At 45.1% G+C, this 27,780-nt stretch overlaps 1 protein-coding gene and 1 long non-coding RNA gene across 2 annotated transcripts; both read right to left on the bottom strand.

Annotated features, from left to right (window-relative positions):
- Positions 1 to 19,092: 19,092 nt before the first annotated feature.
- LOC124028754 (trichohyalin-like) lies at positions 19,093 to 26,008 on the bottom strand (the record flags this gene model as incomplete). Its single annotated transcript, XM_046340727.1, has 6 exons — positions 19,093 to 19,662; positions 19,816 to 20,383; positions 22,188 to 23,078; positions 24,506 to 24,617; positions 25,390 to 25,435; positions 25,977 to 26,008. Coding segments are annotated over 6 exons (1,674 nt in total), but the record flags the coding sequence as incomplete, so codon positions are not given.
- A 794-nt stretch (positions 26,009 to 26,802) lies between these two features.
- LOC124028755 lies at positions 26,803 to 27,513 on the bottom strand. Its single transcript, XR_006837638.1, has 3 exons — positions 27,443 to 27,513; positions 27,006 to 27,057; positions 26,803 to 26,913 (listed from the first exon to the last, which is right to left on the bottom strand). It is a non-coding gene; the product is annotated as an uncharacterized LOC124028755 (long non-coding RNA).
- Positions 27,514 to 27,780: the final 267 nt, after the last annotated feature.

Raw genomic sequence — 27,780 nt, 5'->3', positions numbered from 1 at the left:
AGGTTCTCTCTATCTTTCTGAGGTTCCTCTTCTCCCATGTTTTATTCACCCAGGCCACAGCTCTCCTTCTGATACTTTTATCAGGTGGGAGAATGTCCTCCTTGTCATCGTCCTTCTCCTCCTCCTCCTCTAACTCACCCCTCTTCTCAAGGATCTCCCTTCTTTCCTCTTCTGCCATCTCATCTCTTTTCGTTGCCTCTATTATCTTCTCTCTCTCTCTGATTGAAGCAAAATGAAATTCCCAATGTAATTTGTGTGATGTTACAACAATGTTGTCTCTGATGTTTATGCTTGTAGAAATTACTCCTACAAATGATGCTTCACTAATGCAACTATTTACAACCTGCACAGATACAGTTATCAACAACAACAACAACAGTAATGACGTTAATAAGGAAGTGGATATTCAACCGGCAGAAGAAAGGCATAGGGGTTGAGATAAATGAAGGTTAGGTTCAGGACCTAGGGTTGGGTTAAGGTAAAGGTTAGGTATAGTTTCAGTGAGGTTAAGGTCAGGGTTAGGGAAAGGAATTAAAGTTAACATTGGGTTAGCATACTGCTCCACCATCATTCATTTTCAGCTGGGTAAATATACACTGCCTCCCTCTGTCTCTCTGCCTCCCACTGTCTCTCTGCCTCCCACTGTCTCTCTGCCTCCCTCTGTCTCTCTGCCTCCCACTGTCTCTCTGCCTCCCACTGTCTCTCTGCCTCCCACTGTCTCTCTGCCTCCCACTGTCTCTCTGCCTCCCACTGTCTCTCTGCCTCCCTCTGTCTCTCTGCCTCCCACTGTCTCTCTGCCTCCCTCTGTCTCTCTGCCTCCCACTGTCTCTCTGCCTCCCACTGTCTCTCTGCCTCCCTCTGTCTCTCTGCCTCCCTCTGTCTCTCTGCCTCCCACTGTCTCTCTGCCTCCCACTGTCTCTCTGCCTCCCTCTGTCTCTCTGCCTCCCACTGTCTCTCTGCCTCCCACTGTCTCTCTGCCTCCCACTGTCTTTCTGCCTCCCACTGTCTCTCTGCCTCCCACTGTCTCTCTGCCTCCCACTGTCTCTCTGCCTCTCTCTGTCTCTCTGCCTCCCTCTGTCTCTCTGCCTCCCACTGTCTCTCTGCCTCCCACTGTCTCTCTGCCTCTCTCTGCTTCTCTCTGCCTCCCTCTGGCTCTCTGCCTCCCTCAGTCTCAGGATCTCAGCCTTCCACTCTTTCATTATACCCCTTTCAACTCTTCTTCTCCTCCTTTCATCTTTTAAAAGGGCTCGGAGATGGTCTGTCTCAATATGTCACCATATTGTCCTCTTGCTATATCTTAAACTTTATGCCCTCGTGCAGATCTTCTCTCTAAACAATAGTCATGATAGTTTGAATGAGTTGAGTAAACTACACTGTTGTTAGTGTAACAGATGTTAATCGTTCTCTCCTTGCGTTGTGTTTTGTTCAAATAAATCACCCCAGCCAGTGGTCCCAGTTGAGCATTAGTCGTGATGATGTTCTCCAGTGGAGCTCTGGCCTCTGGCTCGGGGGCCTTACTGAACACACACCACTTGCAGGTCTTGACATACTCTCTCACATCCGACTCCAGACCATGCCAGAAGAACCTCTGTCTGGTAAAGTACCACGTCCGCTGTTGCCCCTGATGACCGGCTTCATTGTGGACACCCTTCAAAACTGTCGCCCTCATTGAGGTGGGTACTACATACTGGTACGTCTTCTTCTTTGACAGCAAACGTTTGGTAATGCGATATAGTACACCCATTTTCAGAGTGAGCTTCTCCCAGGTCTTCAGAATCTGCAGAGCCTCAAGTGGTTCATGGCAACGTTCCCTCCTAGAAGGTCTATATCCTTCTCCTGATCCTTCTCAACTGAGGCCACAGACCCCTGAATCCCTTCTACCACATCCCTCTCAACACTCCCCACTTGCACCCCATCACTCGTACCAGGCATCTCCTCCACTACCTGGGAGACTAGCCCCACCTGAACCCCATCACTCGTACCAGGCATCTCCTATACTACCTGGGAGATTAGCTCCACACGAACCCCCTCCTGTACCCCAGCACTCATACTGGGCACCTCCTCACCAGTCTGAGGAAATGGCTGTTCAGATCCATCCTTACCTTCTACAACAATATTTTTCTGCTGCGTAACATTCTCCTCTGGTACAAGTTGCAACTCCGTGCCCTCAACACGGACAACTTGTTCCTCAGCAACAGGTGCTTGTGGCTGCTCTACCACTGTCGGCCCATCTCTCCCTACATCAGTGGGCCCAGTCCTTACAAGGACCACCTGCACCCCTCCCTCTGCCTTCTCCCTTTTCGGGAGAAGCATATCGCTTATGGCCAACATCACCACACTCAAAACACCGTTGACTACCTGTTCTAGCATAAGCCATATACAGTCTATTGTCATACTTGACTTTAAACGATAACTCCAAAGTCTGCTCCGGTGAGTCCAAAAACATAAACACCTGTCGCCGAAACGACCTAACCTGTTTCAATGCCGGGTGTTTGAAACGACCTAACCTGTTTCAATGCCGGGTGTTTGAAACGACCTAACCTGTTTCAACTCCGGGTGTTTAAAACGACCTAACCTGTTTCAACGCCGGGTGATGAAACGACCTAACCTGGTTCAACTCCGGGTGATAAAACGACCTAACCTGTTTCAACTCCGGGTGTTTGAAACGACCTAACCTGTTTCAACTCCGGGTGATGAAACGACCTAACCTGTTTCAACGCTGGGTGTTTGAAGCGACCTAACCTGTTTCAACGCCGGGTGATGAAACGTCCTAACCTGTTTCCATGCCGGGTGATGAAACGACCAAACCTGTTTCAACGCCGGGTGTTTGACGCGACCTAACCTATTTCAATGCTGGGTGATGAAACGACCTAACCTGTTTCCATGCCGGGTGATGAAACGACCGAACCTGTTTCCATGCCGGGTGATGAAACGACCTAACCTGTTTCAACGCTGGGTGTTTGAAATTACCTAACCTGTTTCCATGCCGGGTGATGTTACGACCTAACCTGTTTCAACGCCGGGTGTTTGAAACGACCAAACCTGTTTCAATGACGGGTGTTGGGTATTCAACGGCGGTACATTCAAAATCGTTACCCTTGTTGACGGAGAGAAAAGCGGCGTAACTTGAATAAACATTCCTGTAAGAAGTACGCCATGCTCAACCATACGATCAACCAGACACTCTTCTTTAAGAAGTACACCATGCTCAACCATACGATCAACCAGACACTCTTCTTTAAGAAGTACACCATGCTCAACCATACGATCAACCAGACACTCTTCTTTAAGAAGTACACCATGCTCAACCATACGATTAACCAGACTCTCTTCTTTAAGAAGTACACCATGCTCAACCATACGATTAACCAGACTCTCTTCTTTAAGAAGTACACCATGCTCAACCATACGATTAACCAGACTCTCTTCTTTAAGAAGTACACCATACTCAACCATACGATCTACAAGACTCTCTTCTTTAAGCAAAACCACCACCGCTTTATTCATCCGCGACGCATAAGCAACATTCTCATATCCCACCTTCTCTCCTATGGCGACCAGAAACTCCTCCACGGTGAGTGACAATAGCTTCAGTAACACACCTAAAGCCCTGCTGAAGTTACATTTACATTTACATTTAAGTCATTTAGCAGACGCTCTTATCCAGAGCCTACTTACAAATTGGTGCATTCACCCTATGACATCCAGTGGAACAGTCACTTTACAATAGTGCATCTAAAACTTAAGGGGGTCCTTGGAGGGATTACTTATCCTATCCTAGGTATTCCTTAAAGAGGTGGGGTTTCAGGTGTCTCCGGAAGGTGGTGATTGACTCCGCTGTCCTGGCGTCGTGAGGGAGTTTGTTCCACCATTGGGGGCCAGGGCAGCGAACAGTTTTGACTGGGCTGAGCGGGAGCTGTACTTCTCAGTGGTAGGGAGGCGAGCAGGCCAGAGGTGGATGAACGCAGTGCCCTTGTTTGGGTGTAGGGCCTGATCAGAGCCTGGAGGTACTGAGGTGCGTTCCCCTCACAGCTCCGTAGGCAAGCACCATGGTCTTGTAGCGGATGCGAGCTTCAACTGGAAGCCAGTGGAGAGAACGGAGGAGCGGGGTGACGTGAGAGAACTTGGGAAGGTTGAACACCAGACGGGCTGTGGCGTTCTGGATGAGTTGAAGGGGTTTAATGGCACAGGCAGGAGCCCAGCCAACAGCGAGTTGCAGTAATCCAGACGGGAGATGACAAGTGCCTGGATTAGGACCTGCGCCGCTTCCTGTGTGAGGCAGGGTCGTACTCTGCGGATGTTGTAGAGCATGAACCTACAGGAACGGGCCACCGCCTTGATGTTGGTTGAGAACGACAGGGTGTTGTCCAGGATCACGCCAAGGTTCTTGGCGCTCTGGGAGGAGGACACAATGGAGTTGTCAACCGTGATGGCGAGATCATGGAACGGGCAGTCCTTCCCCGGGAGGAAGAGCAGCTCCGTCTTGCGAGGTTCAGCTTGAGGTGGTGATCCGTCATCCACACTGATATGTCTGCCAGACATGCAGAGATGCTCGCCACCTGGTCATCAGAAGGGGGAAAGGAGAAGATTAATTGTGTGTCGTCTGCATAGCAATGATAAGAGAGACCATGTGAGGTTATGACAGAGCCAAGTGACTTGGTGTATAGCGAGAATAGGAGAGGGCCAAGAACAGAGCCCTGGGGACACCAGTGGTGAGAGCGCGTGGTGAGGAGACAGATTCTCGCCACGCCACCTGGTAGGAGCGACCTGTCAGGTAGGACGCAATCCAAGCGTGGGCCGCGCCGGAGATGCCCAACTCGGAGAGGGTGGAGAGGAGGATCTGATGGTTCACAGTATCGAAGGCAGCCGATAGATCTAGAAGGATGAGAGCAGAGGAGAGAGAGTTAGCTTTAGCAGTGCGGAGCGCCTCCGTGATACAGAGGAGAGCAGTCTCAGTTGAATGACTAGTCTTGAAACCTGACTGATTTGGATCAAGACTTCAGAAGGTCATTCAGAGAGAGATAGCGGGAGAGCTGGCCAAGGACGGCACGTTCAAGAGTTTTGGAGAGAAAAGAAAGAAGGGATACTGGTCTGTAATTGTTGACATCGGAGGGATCGAGTGTAGGTTTTTTCAGAAGGGGTGCAACTCTCGCTCTCTTGAAGACGGAAGGGACGTAGCCAGCGGTCAGGGATGAGTTGATGAGCGAGGTGAGGTAAGGGAGAAGGTCTCCGGAAATGGTCTGGAGAAAGAGGAGGGGATAGGGTCAAGCGGGCAGGTTGTTGGGCGGCCGGCCGTCACAAGACGCGAGATTTCATCTGGGAGAGAGGGGAGAAAGAGGTCAGAGCACAGGGTAGGGCAGTGTGAGCAGAACCAGCGGTGTCGTTTGACTTAGCAAACGAGGATCGGATGTCGTCGACCTTCTTTTCAAAATGGTTGACGAAGTCATCTGCAGAGAGGGAGGAGGGGGAGGGGAGGAGGATTCAGGAGGGAGGAGAAGGTGGCAAAGAGCTTCCTAGGGTTAGAGGCAGATGCTTGGAATTTAGCGTGGTAGAAAGTGGCTTTAGCAGCAGAGACAAGAGGAGGAAAATGTAGAGAGGAGGGAGTGAAAGGATGCCAAGGGACGGCAAAGTGACAGGGACGGCATCGCCATGTGGGTCGCCACCCCCGCCAAAGCCAATTTCAACACGAAAAACAATGTACTTAATTATACCATAACAACTAGATTACAATACTGATAACCTTAATGATGCATAGGAAGAGAGAAAAGACACCACCAAGAAAAATACATGTAAAAGAAAAAGCAGGATATGTAACTCTACACAACACTCACTCATACAATTCCCAGCATGCACCAAACACTCTCAGCATGCAGAGAGAGATTCTCCAGACAGACTGTTTTAAACACTTTTAATTTGACCACCAGAGAAGAGAAAGAAAACTGTTATGAGCTGAACAATATGCCAGTGGAAAGGAGGACCGTACCAGGTGACCCAATTGTGGTTTGTGACCATGATTTCCCATTTCAGCCAATTCAGTTGCAGTAATTCGGTTACAGATTTCTTGGTAATTCCACGAGCATTTTGGTAACGGAATTATGAGTTTTAATCACTTAATAATTCACCCAAAAAATATACATGAGAAAAATCACTAGAACTAATTGTTAGCTCCACCATTACTTCTGTGAACTTTCATTATCCCCCCTCCTCACAAAGACAAATGTGAAAATATCTTGAAGTTACATGGGTTTTTGGTAACGGAATTACAAGGCACAAGATAATATTTCTGAAACTTAAAGAAGGTTAATGATTTCTCCAAACCTAAATGTGAGTGTTGATAATAGTAGTCAGGGGTCTTTATGTCAACATGATTCTGGTTTTATGTAGTTCTGATATTGGACCTTATAAGACTTTTTCTGGTGATGTTTTCTAAGATCCCTTTTCCATCTGTTGACCCAGAAATCAAAGCCTTCACTGGTTGAAAAATGTATCTAGAATTACATTTCATTTGACACCCAATTAGATTAGATTTCATTTTACTCGTCACAGCACATGGTTAGCAAATGTTATTGCGACTGCAGCGAAATGCTTGTGCTTCTAGTTCTGAAAGTGCAGCAATATCTAACAAGTAATATCTAACCATTTCACAACCAATACTTAATAGACAATAATTTTACATGGAAATGTCCTACTGTACCTCTAGAGATACTATCCATCCCCAACTAGTAATAAAGTGGTCGGGCTGGTTGCAACTTGCCTCTCCAGCTTCAGCCTGAATCACACCCATGATGAGAGGAGGTTTACTGGACACACAGGGAGAAACTCCAGTCTGAATCACACCCATGATGAGAGGAGGTTTACTGGACACACAGGGAGAAACTCCAGTCTGAATCACACCCATGATGAGAGGAGGTTTACTGGACACACAGGGAGAAACTACAGTCTGAATCACACCCATGATGAGAGGTTTACTGGACACACAGGGAGAAACTACAGTCTGAATCACACCCATGATGAGACTACCTTTAAGGCATAAGGGTTTGGTTAATGTTCAGGTTAATGTTAGGGTTAATGTTAGGGTCCGTTTTAGGTTTTGGCCAGACGGGCTGTCAATGGGATGTTGTTCAGAAAAGTCCATTTAGTCTTTCCCTTCTCAAACCTGTCCTCCCCCTAACCAGCTCATATCATGTATTCCACCACCAGCACACCTGATTCACTAATCAGAGGTTTGGATGATGAGTTGACCAGTGGAACAAAGTGGACTGGATCTAGGTGAACTATGTGGAGAGTCTTCCAGGGACAGTACAGTACAGACTGAGAAGCTAACAACAGTGTAGTTTACTCAACTCATTCAAACTATCATGAATATTGTTTAGAGAGAAGATCTGGGTTAGGGTTAGGGTTAGGGTTAGGGTTAGGGTTAGGGTTAGGGTTAGGGTTAGGGTTAGGGTTAGGGTTAAAAGTTTAAGATATAGCAAGAGTGTCATGCAGGTGAAAGAGGACCCAAAAGCGACTTGGCGAAAACAGTCTTTAATCCAGTAAAGTAAATACAAACAAAAAACACAACTTTCACTCGAAATGACGAGGACAAACTGGAGACTCGATCTTGAACAGCAGGTGAACAGCAGGTTGCCTCGGGAAGGCACTTGAACCAGACAGACTCAGACACCTGCTCACCACGCAGCATCTGAGGAAAACACGACACGACAGGGCGATACACAAACACAGCACGGTGAATTCTAGACAAGGAACCGACAGGACAGGAACGGAACACAAAGGAAGAAATAGGGACTCTAATCAGGGGAAAGGATCGGGAACAGGTGTGGGAAGACTAAATGATTGATTAGGGGAATAGGAACAGCTAGGAGCAGGAACGGAACGATAGAGAGAAGAGAGAGCGAGAGAGTGAGAGAGGGAGGGGAGAGAGAGGGATAGAAAGAGGGAAAGAACCTAATAAGACCAGCAGAGGGAAACGAATAGAATGGGAAGCACAGGGACAAGACAAGATAATAAATGACAAAACATGACAGTACCCCCCACTCACCGAGCGCCTCCTGGCGCACTCGAGGAGGAATCCTGGCGGCAACGGAGGAAATCATCAATGAGTGAACGGTCCAGCACGTCCCGAGACGGAACCCAACTCCTCTCCTCAGGACCGTAACCCTCCCAATCCACTAAGTATTGGTGACCCCGTCCCCGAGAACGCATGTCCATGATCTTATGTACCTTGTAAATAGGTGCGCTCTCGACAAGGACGGGAGGGGGGAGGGAAGACGAACGGGGTGCGAAGAAAGGGCTTAACACAGGAGACATGGAAGACAGGATGGACGCGACGAAGATGTCGCGGAAGAAGCAGTCGCACAGCGACAGGATTGACGACCTGGGAGACACGGAATGGACCAATGAACCGCGGAGTCAACTTACGAGAAGCTGTCGTAAGAGGAAGGTTGCGAGTGGAAAGCCACACTCTCTGGCCGCAACAATACCTTGGACTCTTAATCCTGCGTTTATTGGCGGCTCTCACAGTCTGTGCCCTGTAACGGCAAAGTGCAGACCTCACCCTCCTCCAGGTGCGCTCACAACGTTGGACAAACGCTTGAGCGGAGGGAACGCTGGACTCGGCAAGCTGGGATGAGAACAGAGGAGGCTGGTAACCCAGACTACTCTGAAACGGAGATAACCCGGTAGCAGACGAAGGAAGCGAATTGTGAGCGTATTCTGCCCAGGGGAGCTGTTCTGCCCAAGACGCAGGGTTTCTGAAAGAAAGGCTGCGTAGTATGCGACCAATCGTCTGATTGGCCCTCTCTGCTTGACCGTTAGACTGGGGATGAAACCCGGAAGAGAGACTGACGGACGCACCAATCAAACGACAGAACTCCCTCCAAAACTGTGACGTGAATTGCGGGCCTCTGTCTGAAACGGCGTCTAACGGGAGGCCATGAATTCTGAATACATTCTCGATAATGATTTGTGCCGTCTCCTTAGCGGAAGGAAGTTTAGCGAGGGGAATGAAATGTGCCGCCTTAGAGAACCTATCGACAACCGTAAGAATCACAGTCTTCCCCGCAGACAAAGGCAGACCGGTAATGAAGTCTAGGGCGATGTGAGACCATGGTCGAGAAGGAATGGGGAGCGGTCTGAGACGACCGGCAGGAGGAGAGTTACCCGACTTAGTCTGCGCGCAGTCCGAACAAGCAGCCACGAAACGGCGCGTGTCACGCTCCTGAGTCGGCCACCAAAAGCGCTGGCGAATAGACGCAAGAGTGCCTCGAACACCGGGATGACCAGCTAACTTGGCAGAGTGAGCCCACTGAAGAACAGCCAGACGAGTGGAAACAGGAACGAAAAGGAGGTTACTAGGACAAGCGCGCGGCGACGCAGTGTGCGTGAGTGCTTGCTTAACCTGTCTTTCAATTCCCCAGACTGTTAACCCGACAACACGCCCATAAGGAAGAATCCCCTCGGGATCAGTAGAAGCCACAGAAGAACTAAACAGACGGGATAAGGCATCAGGCTTGGTGTTCTTGCTACCCGGACGGTAAGAAATCACAAACTCGAAACGAGCGAAAAACAACGCCCAACGAGCTTGACGGGCATTAAGTCGTTTGGCAGAACGGATGTACTCAAGGTTCTTATGGTCTGTCCAAACGACAAAAGGAACGGTCGCCCCCTCCAACCACTGTCGCCATTCGCCTAGGGCTAAGCGGATGGCGAGCAGTTCACGGTTACCCACATCATAGTTGCGCTCAGATGGCGACAGGCGATGAGAAAAATAAGCGCAAGGATGAACCTTATCGTCAGACTGGAAGCGCTGGGATAGAATGGCTCCCACGCCTACCTCTGAAGCGTCAACCTCGACAATGAATTGTCTAGTGACGTCAGGAGTAACGAGGATAGGAGCGGACGTAAAACGTTCTTTTAGAAGATCAAAAGCTCCCTGGGCGGAACCGGACCACTTAAAACACGTCTTGACAGAAGTAAGAGCTGTGAGAGGGCAGCAACTTGACCGAAATTACGAATGAAACGCCGATAGAAATTAGCGAAACCTAAAAAGCGCTGCAACTCGACACGTGACCTTGGAACGGGCCAATCACTGACAGCTTGGACCTTAGCGGAATCCATCTGAATGCCTTCAGCGGAAATAACGGAACCGAGAAAAGTAACGGAGGAGACATGAAAAGAGCACTTCTCAGACTTTACGTAGAGACAATTCTCTAAAAGGCGCTGTAGAACACGTCGAACGTGCTGAACATGAATCTCGAGTGACGGAGAAAAATCAGGATATCGTCAAGATAGACAAAAACAAAGATGTTCAGCATGTCTCTCAGAACATCATTAACTAATGCCTGAAAAACAGCTGGCGCATTGGCGAGACCAAACGGCAGAACCCGGTACTCAAAATGCCCTAACGGAGTGTTAAACGCCGTTTTCCACTCGTCCCCCTCTCTGATGCGCACGAGATGGTAAGCGTTACGAAGGTCCAACTTAGTAAAGCACCTGGCTCCCTGCAGAATCTCGAAGGCTGATGACATAAGGGGAAGCGGATAACGATTCTTAACCGTTATGTCATTCAGCCCTCGATAATCCACGCAGGGCGCAGAGTACCGTCCTTCTTCTTAACAAAAAAGAACCCCGCCCCGGCCGGAGAGGAAGAAGGCACTATGGTACCGGCGTCAAGAGACACAGACAAATAATCCTCGAGAGCCTTACGTTCGGGAGCCGACAGAGAGTATAGTCTACCCCGAGGAGGAGTGGTCCCCGGAAGGAGATCAATACTACAATCATACGACCGGTGAGGAGGAAGGGAGTTGGCTCGGGACCGACTGAAGACCGTGCGCAGATCATGATATTCCTCCGGCACTCCTGTCAAATCGCCAGGTTCCTCCTGAGAAGTAGGGACAGAAGAAACGGGAGGGATGGCAGACATTAAACACTTCACATGACAAGAAACGTTCCAGGATAGGATAGAATTACTAGACCAATTAATAGAAGGATTATGACATACTAGCCAGGGATGACCCAAAACAACAGGTGTAAACGGTGAACGAAAAATCAAAAAAGAAATAGTCTCACTGTGGTTACCAGATACTGTGAGGGTTAAAGGTAGTGTCTCAAATCTGATACTGGGAAGATGACTACCATCTAAGGCGAACATGGGCGTAGGCTTCTCTAACTCTCTGAAAGGAATGTCATGTTTCCGAACCCATGCTTCGTCCATGAAACAACCCTCAGCCCCAGAGTCTATCAAGGCACTACATGTAGCACCCGAACCGGTCCAGCGTAGATGGACCGACAAAGTAGTACAGGATCTTGAAGGAGAGACTTGAGTAGTTGCGCTCACCTGTAGCCCTCCGCTTACAGATGAGCTCTGGCTTTTACTGGACATGAATTAACAAAATGTCCAGCAACTCCGCAATAGAGGCACAGGCGGTTGGTGATCCTCCGTTCCCTCTCCTTAGTCGAGATGCGAATCCCTCCCAGCTGCATGGGCTCAGACTCTGAGCCAGAGGGGGAGATGGTTGCGATGCGGAGCAGGGAAACACCGTTGATGCGAGCTCTCTTCCACGAGCCCGGTGACGAAGATCTACCCGTCGTTCTATGCGGATGGCGAGAGCAATCAAAGAGTCCACATCTGAAGGAACCTCCCGGGAGAGAATCTCATCCTTAACCACTGCGTGGAGTCCCTCCAGAAAACGAGCGAGCAGCGCCGGCTCGTTCCACTCACTAGAGGCAGCAAGAGTGCGAAACTCAATAGAATAATCCGTTATGGACCGTTCACCTTGGCATAAGGAAGCCAGGGCCCTAGAAGCCTCCCTACCAAAAACTGAACGGTCAAAAACCCGAATCATCTCCTCTTTAAAGTTCTGGAACTTGTTAGAGCAATCAGCCCTTGCCTCCCAGATAGCTGTGCCCCATTCTCGAGCCCGGCCAGTAAGGAGTGAAATGACGTAAGCAACCCGAGCTCTCTCTCTAGAGTATGTGTTGGGTTGAGAGAGAACACAATCTCACACTGCGTGAGAAAGGAGCGGCACTCAGTGGGCTGCCCGGAGTAGCAAGGTGGGTTATTAACCCTAGGTTCTGGAGGCTCGGCAGGCCAGGAAGTAACAGGTGGCACGAGACGTAGACTCTGGAACTGTCCAGAGAGGTTGGAAACCTGAGCGGCCAGGTTCTCCACGGCATGGCTGTAATTCCACCCCAAACGTTTTTTTGGGGGGTCAGGGGGCCCCAAGTTGCCATGAAGCCCTAAGCTACCGCATATGCCTAGGGCCGGCCCTGGCACTATACAAAGAATAGGTGCCATTTGGGACTCATGTTAAATTTTGTCTTGCTCAATTGTAAAAAGAAGGGGGGAAAAGTAAAGAATCATTCAGATACAACTGGGTTTTCTAATCCTAATTCACTGTGTCCATTACATTTAAGTTGATACCAGATCCACTAAGTTGAATGTAAACTCTACTTCTTCTCCCCTTCCAGTCATCCCTGGACCCACAAGGCTAACATCCACCATGACCCGGGCAGAGAGAGAGAGGGAGAAGAGGAAGGAGCTGCTGAAGGCTGAGGAGAGAAGGAAGAAGATGGAGGATTTCAAGAAGCAGTGGAGAGAGCGGTCCCTGCTTAAAAAACACACTCATCAACAACTGAAGGCGGAGAGGGAGAGGATGAAGGAACAGTACCTAAAGAAACAAGCAAGAGATTTAAGATGGGGTAAAGAATGTTTAAAAATGTATACATGTTTTACACATTTATATATATGTTATATAGCATTCCTGCTGTCTGTTGAGAGCTGGAACTCGACGAAGCCACAGTACCACTGAGGACCACTTCTCTACTCAATCTTTACTAATGATTTACCTTCAGTGATGAACACAGCAAGAGTGGTCATGTATGCTGATGATTCTACAATGTATAGTGCAGCATCAGAATGTAATGAGCTAACAAATGTACTGAGTATTGTCTGGTTATACAGTCAATCCCTGGTCCTATCACACTTAGAGTACTGTCTGGTTATATGGTCAATCCCTGGTCCTATCACACTTAGAGTACTGTCTGGTTATATGGTCAATCCCTGGTCCTATCACACTTAGAGTACTGTCTGGTTATATGGTCAATCCCTGGTCCTATCACACTTAGAGTACTGTCTGGTTATATGGTCAATCCCTGGTCCTATCACACTTAGAGTACTGTCCAGTTATATGGTCATCAGCAGCAAAGAAAGAAAATGCCTCGAACCAGGGCTGGTAGATTAGCTCTTCATTGCTCTAACCAGGGCTGGTAGATTAGCTCTTCATTGCTCTAACCAGGGCTGGTAGATTAGCTCTTCATTGCTCTAACCAGGGCTGGTAGATTAGCTCTTCATTGCTCTAAATGAAATGTCGGTACATTTTCTTGTTTCATGCACAAAGTAGATGTCCTAAACAACTTGCCAAAACTATAGTTTGTTAACAAGAAATTTGTGGAGTGGTTGAAAAACTAGTTATAATGACTCCAACCTAAGTGTATGTAAACTTCTGACTTCAACTGTATGTACAGTCCTTTCTAGTGGGACGACAAATGAGTTGAACAGGAGAAGAGGATGAGGTTGGTGGTGGAGGAAGAGCAGTGGGGGTGGTGGGTAGAACAGGAGAAGGGGATGAGGTTGGTGGTGGAGGAAGAGCAGTGGGGGTGGTGGGTAGAACAGGAGAAGAGGATGAGGTTGGTGGTGGAGGAAGAGCAGTGGGGGGGTAGAACAGGAGAAGAGGAAGAGGTTGGTGGTGGAGGAAGAGCAGTGGGGGTGGTGGGTAGAACAGGAGAAGAGGATGAGGTTGGTGGTGGAGGAAGAGCAGTGGGGGGGGGGGTAGAACAGGAGAAGAGGAAGAGGTTGGTGGTGGAGGAAGAGCAGTGGGGGTGGTGGGTAGAACAGCCGCAGTGACGTTGATTGGTTGATCTGGCTCATCACTTGTTGACTAAAAGAAAGAAAGATTTAGACATTTGTTGGACATTGCCATAGTTCAACAGCTGAAAAGCCTTCATTAACATCCTCCCAGAGATAGAAAGACATCCAGTATTCACTGAATGAAGGAGCCTATTTACAATTTCATTCATCAATTAAATAAATTATACTATAGTACATAAAATGACGTTATTATTGTAGACTATAGGCTACTCCTGTATCTACCTTCTACAATACCGTCATCATTCAATGAAGCAGCATACCCATCCACATTTATAATGGTAGGTGTGGTGGTGGTAGGGATGGTAGGTGTGATAGGTGTGGTGATGTTAGGGATGGTAGGTATGATGATGCTAGGTGTGGTGATGGTAGGTGTAATGGTAGGTATGGTGATGGTAGATGTGATAGTTGTGGTAGGAAGGTAGGTAGGTTTGGTGGGTGTGGTGATGATACATGAGGTAGCTGTGGTTATGGTGGGTGTGGTGATGGTAGGTGTGATAGGTGTGGTGATGGATGGTTTGGTGAAGGTAAGTATGGTAGGTGTGTTAGGTTTTGTGATGAAGTGGTGATGGTAGGTAAGTTTGGTAGGTTTGGTGATGATAGGTGTGGTAGGTGTGGTGATGGTAGGTGTGGTAGTTTGGGTAGGTTTGGTAGGTGTGGTGATGGTAGGTGTGGTAGTTTGGGTAGGTAGATGTGGTAGGTGTGGTGATGGTAGGTGTGGTAGTTTGGGTAGGTATGGTAGGTGTGGTGATGGTAGGTGTGGTAGTTTGGGTAGGTATGGTAGGTGTGGTGATGGTAGGTGTGGTAAGTTTGATGATAGTAGATGGGATAGTTGTGGTGTTGGTGGATTGTAGGTGTGTTGATGGTGGGGAGGATAGTTGTGGTAGGTAGGTTTGGTAGGTGTGGTGATGGTAGGTTTTGTAGTTGTGGTGATGATAGGTGTGGTAGGTGTGTTAGTTTTGGTAGGTTGGTGTGGTGGTTGTGGTACATAGGGGTGGTAGTTGTGGTAGGTAGATGTGGTAGTTGGGATAAGTAGGTGTGGTAGTTGTGGTGATGAGGGTTGGGCGGTATCCAGATGTTCATATTGTCATACCATCCTTCTCTCATACCGGGATTTACAGTATTACCGGCATAGCACATGAGTGGGTGCTAAAAACACAAGAAAAACCTATTGCCCTCTATTTCCAGAATGCTAACAAATTAGCACAAACTGATAGCAAATTCACATAGACGCTGTTAGCTAAATGCTAACAACGGAAAACAAACGAGCTAATTGCAAAGCAGTGGAGGCTGCTGAGGGGAAGACAACTCATAATCATGTCAGGAATGAAGTCAATGGAGTGGTATCAAACACATCAAAGATTCCAGACATTATTATGAGCTTCCACTGTTGCAAAGAAAGGCAAATCCAGCTCATAAAGTGATGTAAGGGATAATCAACGAGGGACTATGAGTTCTATGGTAAATAATGAACACTGTGGAACTGACCTTCCATGGACTTGCATTATTTTCCAGAGAACCATAAAGCCCTGAGTTGATTATCCCTTTTATACCATGGCTATAATTTAACACATTTTCCGGTAGAAATGTGTTCAACATCCATTGAAGTAGCTAGCAAGTTTACTAGATAGCTACAGTAGTTGCCTTGGTAACAAACAAACATACTTGCTAGTTTAGATAACCAAACCATCAGTCCTAGCTTGCTATTATGAAAACCTAATTCAACAACACCAATAATGTTTTCAATTTGACTTCATTTGTAATGTTCAAAAGTCCAAACGTAATTACCGTGGATTGGAGGGAAGAGGTCTGTGAACCAATATCAGTTTGTTGTATTCATAAAAGTGGAAGCTACTGAAGTTTTAGGGAAGCATTTTTCAGGTAAAGTCCATTCAAAATCATGAAAAATATAAAAGAGTTTTTAAAAAATACAAAAAGTTATTTATATTTATTAGTGGGATGAGGTTCCTGAACCAATGATAGTTGTTTGTATTCATTAAAGTAATATGGGGTGGAAGCTATTGACGTTTTAAGAAAGTATCTTTATTGTAAAGTCAATTTAAGTTGGTAGAATATCACCAAAGTCAAGAAATACAAAAGTAATTGCTATTGATTACAGGGATGAGGTCCCTGAACCAATCACAGTTAGTTTAACTCATGAATGTCAAATGGGGTGGAATCTATTGACATTTTAAAGTAGTATTCATGCAAATTTAATTAACGTTTGTAAAAAAGTATCCAAAGTCAACAAATACAACACAAATTGCTGTTGATTGGAGACATGACGTCCCTGAACCAATAACAGTTGGTTGTTTTCATGAAAGTCTAGTGTAACGTGAATTGTAACGTGAATTTAAAGTCACCGAAAATTCTTAAAGTAATACAATACAAAAGTAATTGTGTTGATTGGAGGGATGTGAACCAATAACAATTGGTTGTTTTCATGAAAGTCTAATGAGGTGGAAGATATTGAAGTTTTTTTTTAAAGTATTTTTATGTAAAGTGATTTATTTAACATTTAGTAGATTTTATAGAAGTAAAAAATAATGTAACTAATTGCATTCCAGAAAAGAGGTCTCTTAACAGTGTCAAATTTGTTTGAGATCTCTATGTCATGTCGTTGAGAAGGTATTGATATTTTTCATTTAAAGGCAATTGTATGCGATGCAGTTTTAAGACGGTTCCTTAACCTGCTGGTTACTGACCCAACACTCTAACCACTAGGATACCTGCTGGTTACTGACCCAACACTCTAACCACTAGGATACCTGCTGGTTACTGACCCAACACTCTAACCACTAGGATACCTGCTGGTTACTGACCCAACACTCTAACCACTAGGATACCTGCTGGTTACTGACCCAACACTCTAACCACTAGGATACCTGCTGGTTACTGACCCAACACTCTAACCACTAGGACACCTGCTGGTTACTGACCCAACACTCTAACCACTAGGATACCTGCTGGTTACTGACCCAACACTCTAACCACTAGGATACCTGCTGGTTACTGACCCAACACTCTAACCACTAGGATACCTGCCGCCCCCGGTAGCCTAGGCAACCTTGCATGTTCCGTTGAAGAGGTTTGAATAGCAAAGTCTGAATCTTTATTATAAAACTAACTTCACCACTGTAAAACACTGTATGATTAAATCATTCAATTTTGATTGACCAATAAAAAGGGTGAGCTCATCTTTTAATAATAATGTATTCATCATAGAATCATCTTTGATTATAGTGTTGTCCGTGGCGAGCCGTCATTTAGGGCAGGTGGGGCGGAGCCACACCCGTTTTGAGCCCCACGTGTTTAACAACAATATATATACATATGTTGCCTGCTTTGCATGTTATTTTGGCATTAATAAGTGTCACATATCAGTTTTCAAACAATGTAGAAATGTGTTTAAAATCATTGAGTTAATAAAGCTGCATACAGACACCTTCTCTTTTTTGCTTTCTTGAGGAAGGCAGCTCATAAATGCAGGTGTTTCAGCCCAGCTTAGTGCTTTCTGTGGTGGTGGGGCAGCCAGCGAGAAATACAGAGCGTAGGGGTTGGTAATGTTCTCTGGTTGCGCCGTGATTGGTTAAACATGATATTTTCAAAATCATAGCTACCAAGCTAGCAGTCATCATCATGCATCCAGACAACAATCTCCTGGCAAATCCTTTTCAATCCTTGTCATATGAAGATAAATTATAGATAAAAAGTATCAGTGGTCATCAACCTTTCCAAATAAACACAAAAAGTAGAAAATCGCAAATTCAACAATGAGTGGTTTGGAAGGAATCAGTGGCTAACTGCAAGCTTAACAAAGCAATCACTAGCCTGCTATTCAGCATGACTCCTGAGTGGTTGGAAGGTTCTCTATAAATTATGTAATATGCCAGGGAGTGTCATGTTCTGACCTTTGTTCCTTCATTATGTCTTTGTGTTAGTTTGGTCAGGGCATGAGTTGGGGTGGGTAGTCTATGTTATTTTTTCTATTAAGTATTTATGTGTTTGGCCTGGTATGGTTCTCAATCAGAGACAGATGTCGTTCATTGTCTCTGATTGAGAATCATACTTAGGTAGCCTGTTATTCCCATTTTAGTGGTGGGTAATTGTTTTCTGTCTCTGTGTCACCAGACAGATCTGTTTAGTTTTCGTTCGTTGTCCTTGTTATTTCGTTTTTTGTGTTCAATGTTAATAAATGATCAACATGGACACGTATCACGCTGCATATTGGTCCGATCCTTCATACTCCTCGTCAGATGAAGACGAATATCGTTACAGGGAGATGTGTATACTGTAGATAAGAAAGTAATACTAGTGTATGTTTTGTAGTAAGCTGGTAGGAGCCCATGTGCCTCACCCTAATAATGTTGTCCCTTTCCCCTCTCATAACTTAGCCTACTGCTCTGCCTTGGTGATGCACATGTAGACTATAGCCTGTTTTAGAGAAATGTAATCATCGAATATTGTACGAGCTTTCATTGTCTGCTTATATGCAGTTATGACTTGGTGTACAGGGAGAACACTGTAAGAATGGCCCATGTTCAAAATTCTGTCGCTGTACATTTCAAAAGTTACCTATAGATAGACAGTCTAGAAATGTTTAAACTATTTACATGTGTTTGGTAAGCTTGCATTCCATTCCCCCTGTCACATGGGGATCTATGGTTGATTCTAGATGAAATAGTCAACTCTGTTACAGTCAACCCTGTCACTTTATTTGGCACTTAATAGGCACTTGCTATAGTATGTATTTGTTACTTTTGAGATGGGAAAACATGTTTTATATTAAGTTGAACATGTGCTATTTATGACAGAATATTATAATTAGGTGAAATAAAAGTTACACTCCCCAAAAGGTACTCAATTGGTGGAATGACCCGAGTACTGAACTGGAGGTGGGAGAGCTAACGATGCGTCTACTGTTGCTCTCTCCTCAGACTCTTAGAGAAGCTATTTCAATCTGATATTTCTCCTATGGTCTAAAATAGATGTGTATAGAGGACTCCTCTCTAATATAACATGTCACACATTGTATCAAACTGATGGAATGTTAGGTGTCTCATTGAAAGTCTAACATCTACCATGACTACTGGATGTTTCAATTCTAATAAATAACAAAACAATCCACACCGTAACAACAATATTGCTTTTTTACTAAATGCTTTTATTAATGAATAAAACTTTGTAACAAAAATGACATCATCAAACATCACTGGCCTGACTTGAGCAGCTCTGCCCGGGGATGGAGCCAGCAACTTAGCTGCTACCGGTCCGGTCCAGGCTACCTGCAGACCTCCTCCCAGACCTCCTTTTCAGCACCTCCCCTTAACAGGAGAAGTGGTGGAAATGATCAGAGTTGCATTCAACTAGAATAAAGATGAGAAACTCTGGTCTGTGGAGCCACTGGTCTGAGGGGAGGACTTCTGTTGAAACCATTTCCATTTTTGGGATATTTTCTAGGACTGTAGAGGTGGTAAGCAGAGATGAATTTAACTAGGATACAGATGAGAGTCTCTGTTCTTGGGAGGAGGGTCACTGACCTTCGATGGTTTGTTGCCTGATAAAGAGGATACTTGCTGGCTTGAGGAGACTATAATGTTTTGAGGAGGAAATGTGGCTCGATGACTTAAAGAGGAGGAGGAATTATTGGGCGACACTTTTAATTACCAACGTAACCTCAGTGGAACTGTGGCTTCATTGAGTTCCAGCTCTAGGCAGACAGCACGTCAGGAATGCTGTAAGACATCACAGAGACAGGTAAGTATCTATATATTTACATGTGTGTTGCATGTACACTAAACCCTCACATTTGGATAATGGCACTTTTTAAAGTGATGACATGTATATTAACAGTGTAAAACATGAATAGATGTTTAAACATTCATTACCTCATCCTAATTTTCTTCCAGATGCTTGGCTTTTTCTTTGTCTTTGTGTTGGAGATTGGCTCTGATGTGTCAGCCTCTTCTGGAGCTTCTAGCTGCTGGCTGTCTGGCCCCCCCTGATGGTTCTCTGGCCCCTCCTGCTGGTTCTCTGAACTCTCCTCCTGGTTGTCTGCCCATGCCTGTTGCCTCCTTGGCCCCTCTTGCTGGCCATCTCCAGATGCAACAGGCTCTTGGCTTACTTGTTGGCCTGTCGCCCACCCCGGCAATTCCTGACCTTGGTTGTAGTCGTGGCTGTGTTGGGTGGTTGGACACCGGGTGATGTACTGGGTGCTGAACTTCTGGATTTGCTCATCAGCCTCCAGATTAATCTGCTCCAGGTACATTTCCTTCATCTTCTCCCTCTCCTCCTTCAGTTGTTGATGAGTGTGTTTTTTAAGCAGGGACCGCTCTCTCCACTGCTTATTGAAATCCTCCATCTTCTTCCTTCTCTCCTCAGCCTTCAGCAGCTCCTTCCTCTTCTCCCTCTCTCTCTCTGCCCGGGTCATGGTTAGCCTTATGGGTCCAGGGATGACTGGAAGGGGAGAAGAAGTAGAGTTCTCATTCAACTTAGTGGATCTGGTGTCAATTTAAATGTAATGGACACAAGGAATTAGGAATAGAAAACCCAGTTGGATCTCAACGATTCTTTACTCTTCTCATTTGAGCAAGGCACGGAATTTGTCAATAAATGTAAATAATTCTCATCCCAAATTGACCTGACCCAAAGTTTAACATGAGTGCCAAATGGCACCTTCTTTGTAAAGTGCAGGGCCGGCCCTAGGCACATGCGATTGCTTAGGGCCCCATGGCAACTAGGGGCCCCCTGACCCCCCTCAAATTACCCAGGGGCCTTGAACTACAGTGAGTCCCCATTAATTTTGTTAGTCAATTTCATTCAGATATTATCTTAACATGCCATAAGTCATGGCAAAATGTGTAGAATTGAAGGAAATTAGCTTTAAAACTGCTAATTCTTCTCTCCACCCCATGGGAAAATGTGTAGAATTGCAGCAAACTTGCTTGAAAAAATGCAACATGTTCTCTACGCCCCGTTGCAAAGTGTAGATTTGGAGGAAATGTGGTCAAAAACCTGAACAAAATGTTTCTTAGGGCCTCAAAAGGCTATGATGCACTACTTTAGACCAGGGTCTAAAGTAGTGCACCCCTTCTGATGACCAGGTGGCGAATCGCATCTCTGCATGTCTGGCAGACATATCAGTGTGGATGACGGATCACCACCTCAAGCTGAACCTCGGCAAGACGGAGCTGCTCTTCCTCCCGGGGAAGGACTGCCCGTTCCATGATCTCGCCATCACGGTTGACAACTCCATTGTGTCCTCCTCCCAGAGCGCTAAGAACCTTGGCGTGATCCTGGACAACACCCTGTCGTTCTCAACTAACATCAAGGCGGTGGCCCGTTCCTGTAGGTTCATGCTCTACAACATCCGCAGAGTACGACCCTGCCTCACACAGGAAGCGGCGCAGGTCCTAATCCAGGCACTTGTCATCTCCCGTCTGGATTACTGCAACTCGCTGTTGGCTGGGCTCCCTGCCTGTGCCATTAAACCCCTACAACTCATCCAGAACGCCGCAGCCCGTCTGGTGTTCAACCTTCCCAAGTTCTCTCACGTCACCCCGCTCCTCCGCTCTCTCCACTGGCTTCCAGTTGAAGCTCGCATCCGCTACAAGACCATGGTGCTTGCCTACGGAGCTGTGAGGGGAACGGCACCTCAGTACCTCCAGGCTCTGATCAGGCCCTACACCCAAACAAGGGCACTGCGTTCATCCACCTCTGGCCTGCTCGCCTCCCTACCACTGAGGAAGTACAGTTCCCGCTCAGCCCAGTCAAAACTGTTCGCTGCTCTGGCCCCCCAATGGTGGAACAAACTCCCTCACGACGCCAGGACAGCGGAGTCAATCACCACCTTCCGGAGACACCTGAAACCCCACCTCTTTAAGGAATACCTAGGATAGGATAAAGTAATCCTTCTCAGCCATCTCCAGGATGCCCTCCCCCCCCTTTAAAATTTAGATGCACTATTGTAAAGTGACTGTTCCACTGGATGTCATAAGGTGAATGCACCAATTTGTAAGTCGCTCTGGATAAGAGCGTCTGCTAAATGACTTAAATGTAAATGTCATTGAGATCCAGTTGAGTTTTCCATTCTAAATTCCCTGTGTACATTACATTTAAGTTGATACCAGATCAGCTTGACCATTTTGGACAGTAGTTTTATATTGAAACAATGATGCAACATGATGACTGGTGTGGAACTTATGTGTGTAGAGGAGACTACAGAGGATGATGTCATAAGTAGAGGGAAAACAGGTCTTACCTATGTGGACGATCTTATGGCCCTCCTCAGCCTCTCTCTGACAGGTTCTCTCTATCTTTCTGAGGTTCCTCTTCTCCCATGTTTTATTCACCCAGCCCACAGCTCTCCTTCTGATACTTTTATCAGGTGGGAGAATGTCCTCCTTGTCATCTTCCTTCTCCTCCTCCTCTAACTCACCCCTCTTGTACTCAAGGATCTCCCTTCTTTCCTCTTCCACCATCTCCTCTCTTTTTTTTGCCTCTATTATTTTTTCTCTCTCTCTAATTAAAGATAAATGGCATTTAATGGCTTTCTTTCTCTGCTCCTCTCTCTCTTCCTCTCTCTGCCTCTCCTCCTCTCTTACTCTCGACATTTCTTTCTGTCTAGCAATTTCAATCTCTTGTTTTTTATCCTGCTCCTCTTGTTGTCTTGCCCTCTCCTGTTTTCTTTCCATCTCCAGCCGTCTTTCCTCCTTCTCCCTCCTGATTTGTTGTCCTCTTTCTATGTGTTCTCGTTCCCCCTTCAACACTTCTAACCTCCTCTCTTTACGCCTATTGAAGACTTCCCGTGCTTTTGCTTTAACATTAACTACTACATGTTTCTTCATGCTTACTTCCTTTCCTCTCTCTTCTCTTTCCCTGTACTCTTCCTCTGCTTCCTTAATCACTTCCTGCTTTTCTTCCATCTCTCTCTCCTGTTCTATCTCCAGTTCATTCTGTCCCTCAATTTCCCCCAAAATATTTTTCTGCCCCTCCTTTCTTCTTCCTGCTTCCTCCCTTTCTCTCATAATCATCTTTTCTTTCTCCATCTCTTTCTGTTGCTGATCTTTTAATTCCATCTCTCTCTGATTGTCATTGTCTTTCTCCCTTTCTTTCTCCTTCTCCTTTTGTTTCTGTCTCTCCTCTTGTTGTTGTCGTCTGTGTATCTCTTCTATCTCTCTCTGTCTCTTGTTCTCCCTCTCTCTTCCCTCCTTCTCCATGTCAATTTGATTCTGTTTCGATATATTTTCTTCTTCTTGATCTCTTTCAAACATTATCTTCTCTCCTCTTGTTGTTGTTTTTTCTTTCTCTCCATCTCTCTCTGTCTCTCTTTCTTGTTTTGCTTCTGTTTACATAGTTTTCTTCATCATTCTCTCTTCTGTCTCTCTTTCTCTTTCCTCTTCTCTTTAAATCTTTCTTTTTTTACATATTTCTCTCTCTGTCTCTCTTCTCTCGTTCTTTCTTCCTCTTCGTTCTTCATCTCTATTTGCTTCTGTTTAAATAGTTGTTCTTCATTCTCTCTTTCAATCTCTCTTCTTCTCGTTCTTCTCTTCCATCTCTTTTTGCTTCTGTTCAAATAGTTCTTCTTTCATTCTCTTCCTTTCCAATTTCTTCTGTTTACATCTTTCTTCTTGTCTCTCTTTCAATCTCTCTGTCTCTCTCTTCTCTTTCAATAATTTTCTGTCTCTTTCCATCTCTATTTGCTTCTGTTTCCACAAATAGTTCTTCTTCATTCTTCTTTCAATCTCTTTCTGTCTCTCTTCTCTCTTCTTCTCTTTCCATCTCTATTTGCTTCTGTTCTCATCTTTCTCTCTTTTTTCTGTCTCTTCTCCATTATCTTTCTTTTGATCTCTCTCTGTCTCTCTTCTTCTCGTTCTTCCTCTTCCATCTCTTTTTGCTTCTGTTCAAATAGTTCTTCTTCATTCTCTCTTTCAATCTCTTTCTGTCTCTCTTTCTCCCTTTCTCGTTCTTCCTCTTCCATCTCTATTTCTTCTGTTTCTCTTTTTCTTCATAATTTTCTGTCTCTTCTCCATTATCTTTCTTTTGATCTCTCTCTGTCTCTCTTCTTCTCGTTCTTCCTCTTCCATCTCTACTTGCTTCTGTTCAAATTTTTCTTCTTCAATCTCTTTCTGTCTCTCTTCTTCTCTTTCCATAATTTTCTGTCTCTTCTCCATTATCTTTCTTTTGATCTCTCTCTGTCTCTCTTCTCTTTCTTCATTTCTCTTTCAATCTCTTTCTGTCTCTCTTTCTCCCTCTCTCTTCTTCTCTTCCATCTCTATTTGCTTCTGTTTACATCTTTCTTCTTCTCTTTCATAATTTTCTGTCTCTTCTTCTTTCTCTTCTCTGTCTCTCTCTTCTCGTTCTTCCTCTTCCATCTCTTTTGCTTCTGTTCAAATAGTTCTTCTGTTCTTCCTCTTCCATCTTTACTCTTTCTCTTCAATCTTTCTGTCTCTCTTCTTTCTTTCATAATTTTCTGTCTCTTTCCATTATCTTTCTTTTGATCTCTCTCTGTCTCTCTTCTCCCTCTCGTTCTTCCTCTTCCATCTCTATTTGCTTCTGTTTACATCTTTGTTCTTCAATCTCTTTCAATCTCTCTCTGTCTCTTCTTCTCTTTCCATAATTTTCTGTCTCTTCTCCATTCTCTGTCTTCTGATCTGTCTCTGTTTCTCTCTTTTCTCTTTCCTCTCTCTTTCTTCCTCTTCCATCTCTATGTGCTTCTGTTTGCGTCTCTCCTCTTCTTCTTCTCTCTCCATCTCCTTCTTCTTCTCATCTTCTTCTTGTCTCTGTTTTGGTATTTTCTCCATTCTCTTTCTTTCTACCTCTTTCTGTTTGTTGTGCTCACCCTCCATCTTCTCCTCCATGTCCATTTGGTTCTGTTTCCATTTATATTTGTCTGTTTCCATATTTTCTAATTCTATCTGCTGTTCCTTGATTCTCTTGAAGACTTCCTCCAATTCAGACGTCTTTTTGTCATTGATGAGGGCCGTCTCCATCTCCATCTCTCTCTCCACTCTATTTTTCATCTCCTCTTCACTTCGTCTCCAATCATTTTCTCTCTCTCTGTCTCTATCAAATGTTCTCTCTGGTTCAGTCTCGTCTTTCAATCTAATCTCTTCTTTCATTCTCACAACCTCTCTGTCTAACACTAGTACATTTTGGTTAACCTGTTTCACTCTCTCATTCTGTCTTCTAAACGCTTCTTTCGCTCTTTCAAATTTGATTTTGTATTGAATCTCTTTTGTTGTCATATCTTCTTTCAGTCTCTCAACCTCTCTCTCTAACTCTTTTACCTTTTCGTTAACCAGTTTGACTTTCTCATTCTCTACAATACGCATGTCTCTTTCTCTTTCCAATATGATTTCCTTCTCAATCTCTTTCAATCTCTCAATCTCTCGTTCTAACGCTTTTATCGTTTCTTCTGCTTGTTCCACTTTCTTCTTCATTTCTTGTCTTTCCAATTCTGCTTTTCTCTCCCTTTCCATCTCCCTTTCTCTCTCTCTTTCCCTCTCTCTTCCTGTTTCAATAGGTTTGTGGTTCCAGGCCAGTCTTGGTCGCTGCTCCTCCATGACTTTCTGCCATAGCCTCAATCTCTCAATCTCTTGCTTCATTTTAAAAGGTAAAATTAGTGATAATCTATTACCAAGACATACTTTCAAAGGATTTGCAGAGAATGATACACAGAAATACAACCTAGAGCTAGGTAATTGAATCAAACACTGGACAACATCAATAGCAGGGTCATGTTGATCAATTCATCTGGACAATTCATTGTCAATTAATGTATTGACATGGTTTGTAAAAATTATGAGACAAAAAATTATGAGAAATTATGAGACAGGAAAGGAATAAAAGTTAACATTAGGTTAGCGTACCGCTGTCTGCCACTATTCATTTTCAGCTGGGTAAATATACACTGCCTTTTAATAATAACAATGACATGTCTTACGTGGGCCAGTTGTAGGTCCACCATCAGTAGATCCAGCAGTTGTTTGAGTCTGTGGATCTCCTGCAGTTTTCTCTGGTTCTCCATTGCTTCTGTGGCTCTCTCTGCTTCTCTCTGTCTCTCTGCTTCTCTCTGTCTCTCTGCCTCCCTCTGTCTCTCTGCCTCCCTCTGTCTCTCTGCCTCCCTCTCTCTCTCTCCCTCCCTCTGTCTCTCTGCTTCTCTCTGTCTCTCTGCTTCTCTCTGTCTCTCTGCTTCTCCCTGTCTCTCTGCCTCTCTCTGGCTCTCTGCCTCTCTCTGGCTCTCTGCCTCCCTCAGTCTCAGGATCTCAGCCTTCCACTCTTTCATTAAACCCCTTTCAACTCTTCTTCTCCTCCTTTCATCTTTTAAAAGGGCTCGGAGATGGTCTGTCTCAGACTGTAATTCTTCAATGATCTTGTCTTTCTCCGTTCCACCATTCCTCTTCTTCTTTTCCTCCTCCCAGAGACACACTTGAAGTCTGTCCATCTCCTTCTTCTGGTTTCGGATCGTTCGATCCTTCCCCATCAACTCAAGCATGTGGGCTTCCTTCTCTGTATAGGTCTTCTTCTCTTCTCTCAGGAAGTGAACCTCCATCTCTGCCTGCTTGTAGCTGGGAGCAAAGGAATGTCAACACATTATTTAGGAAGTGAACTCAGACAATTTACTACAATATTACAATAATAATTCAACTTCTGCTCAATTTAACTGTCTTTAATAACACAAATCACACAACTGTGACTTACAATATGTGAATGTGATGAGTTGACTGTCCATGATGGCCAGAGGTGGGTAATGTGTAGCTCTGGTCCAGGGCGTTACGTACAGCTTGCAGACACTGAGCCTTCCTTCAGCAAGCCGCACATAATGCCCTGGACCAGAGCTAGGTTATGTGATGAATGACTTACAGACTGTTCCATATGATAGGAGGAGGTAAGAAGACAGTCCCAGTAGGAGACGGAGATCGTCCAGAAGAAGAAGAGCTGTCCATCTCCTCAGAGACTGCAGGAAAGGTCTACAAGTTTTATTTCTGGAAAATAAAGAGATGCCTTCGTTCAGCAACAATGTGTGTTTCTATGTTTCTGTCACTAGATGGTGCCATTGTACACAACATTTACTCACCAGGTCAGTGAATTCAGAAACAGTCTTCAGAGTTGAGTCCTCAAGCTCTAGCCTACAACCCATCATGCATCAGCACAACTAATATAATAATACCTCATCACAACTTCATAATCACAGTACACCTGGATTGTGTTCACAAAGTGTTTCAGGGTAGGAGTGCTGATCTAGGATCAGGTCGCCTCCTGTCCATCAAAACGTATTCAGTTTAATTTAAAAGACCAAACTGATTATTGATCAGCACTCCTTCTATGAGACTTTGTGAATATGAGCCTATGTGAAAGAACCTTTCTGGCATATGCTGGCTAGACAGTACACAGACAATTCAGATAGTCCGACAGACAGACAGAAGAGTAGATACAGATGGAGTGATTGATAGCAACAGAAATAACGAAGCGGATGGTTAATGTATTGTAAACTTTTGTAAATATTTGACTCACCTCAAATCACACGTGTCAAACCTCAGTTTTAGTGTGGAACCGAATGATATCTTCGGCATTAACTTTCTCTGTTCTGGAGCTGTATTGTTGCGTCATTTGGAACGCTTGAGCGTCATAATCCGTTCACCGCGCCTGCTTGATTGACAGCTTGGGGTTCTCCTGCGCATCAGTGTCCAAAAGTCGATAATGTTTAGCTACTCATAATTGATAAAGACATTTATAACTATTTTCACTTGACTTTAATTTCGTGTATTTTTGCCTAAGGTTATTTGGAATTCTATGTTGTGTGATTTGTCTTTAATGGCCTAAAGTTAAATGAAATACAAACAGCAACCATA

The sequence above is a fragment of the Oncorhynchus gorbuscha genome, unplaced genomic scaffold, assembly GCF_021184085.1.
Source record: "Oncorhynchus gorbuscha isolate QuinsamMale2020 ecotype Even-year unplaced genomic scaffold, OgorEven_v1.0 Un_scaffold_4800, whole genome shotgun sequence".
NCBI classification, from domain to species: Eukaryota; Metazoa; Chordata; class Actinopteri; order Salmoniformes; family Salmonidae; genus Oncorhynchus; species Oncorhynchus gorbuscha.
This window is presented reverse-complemented; position numbering and strand designations above follow the sequence as displayed.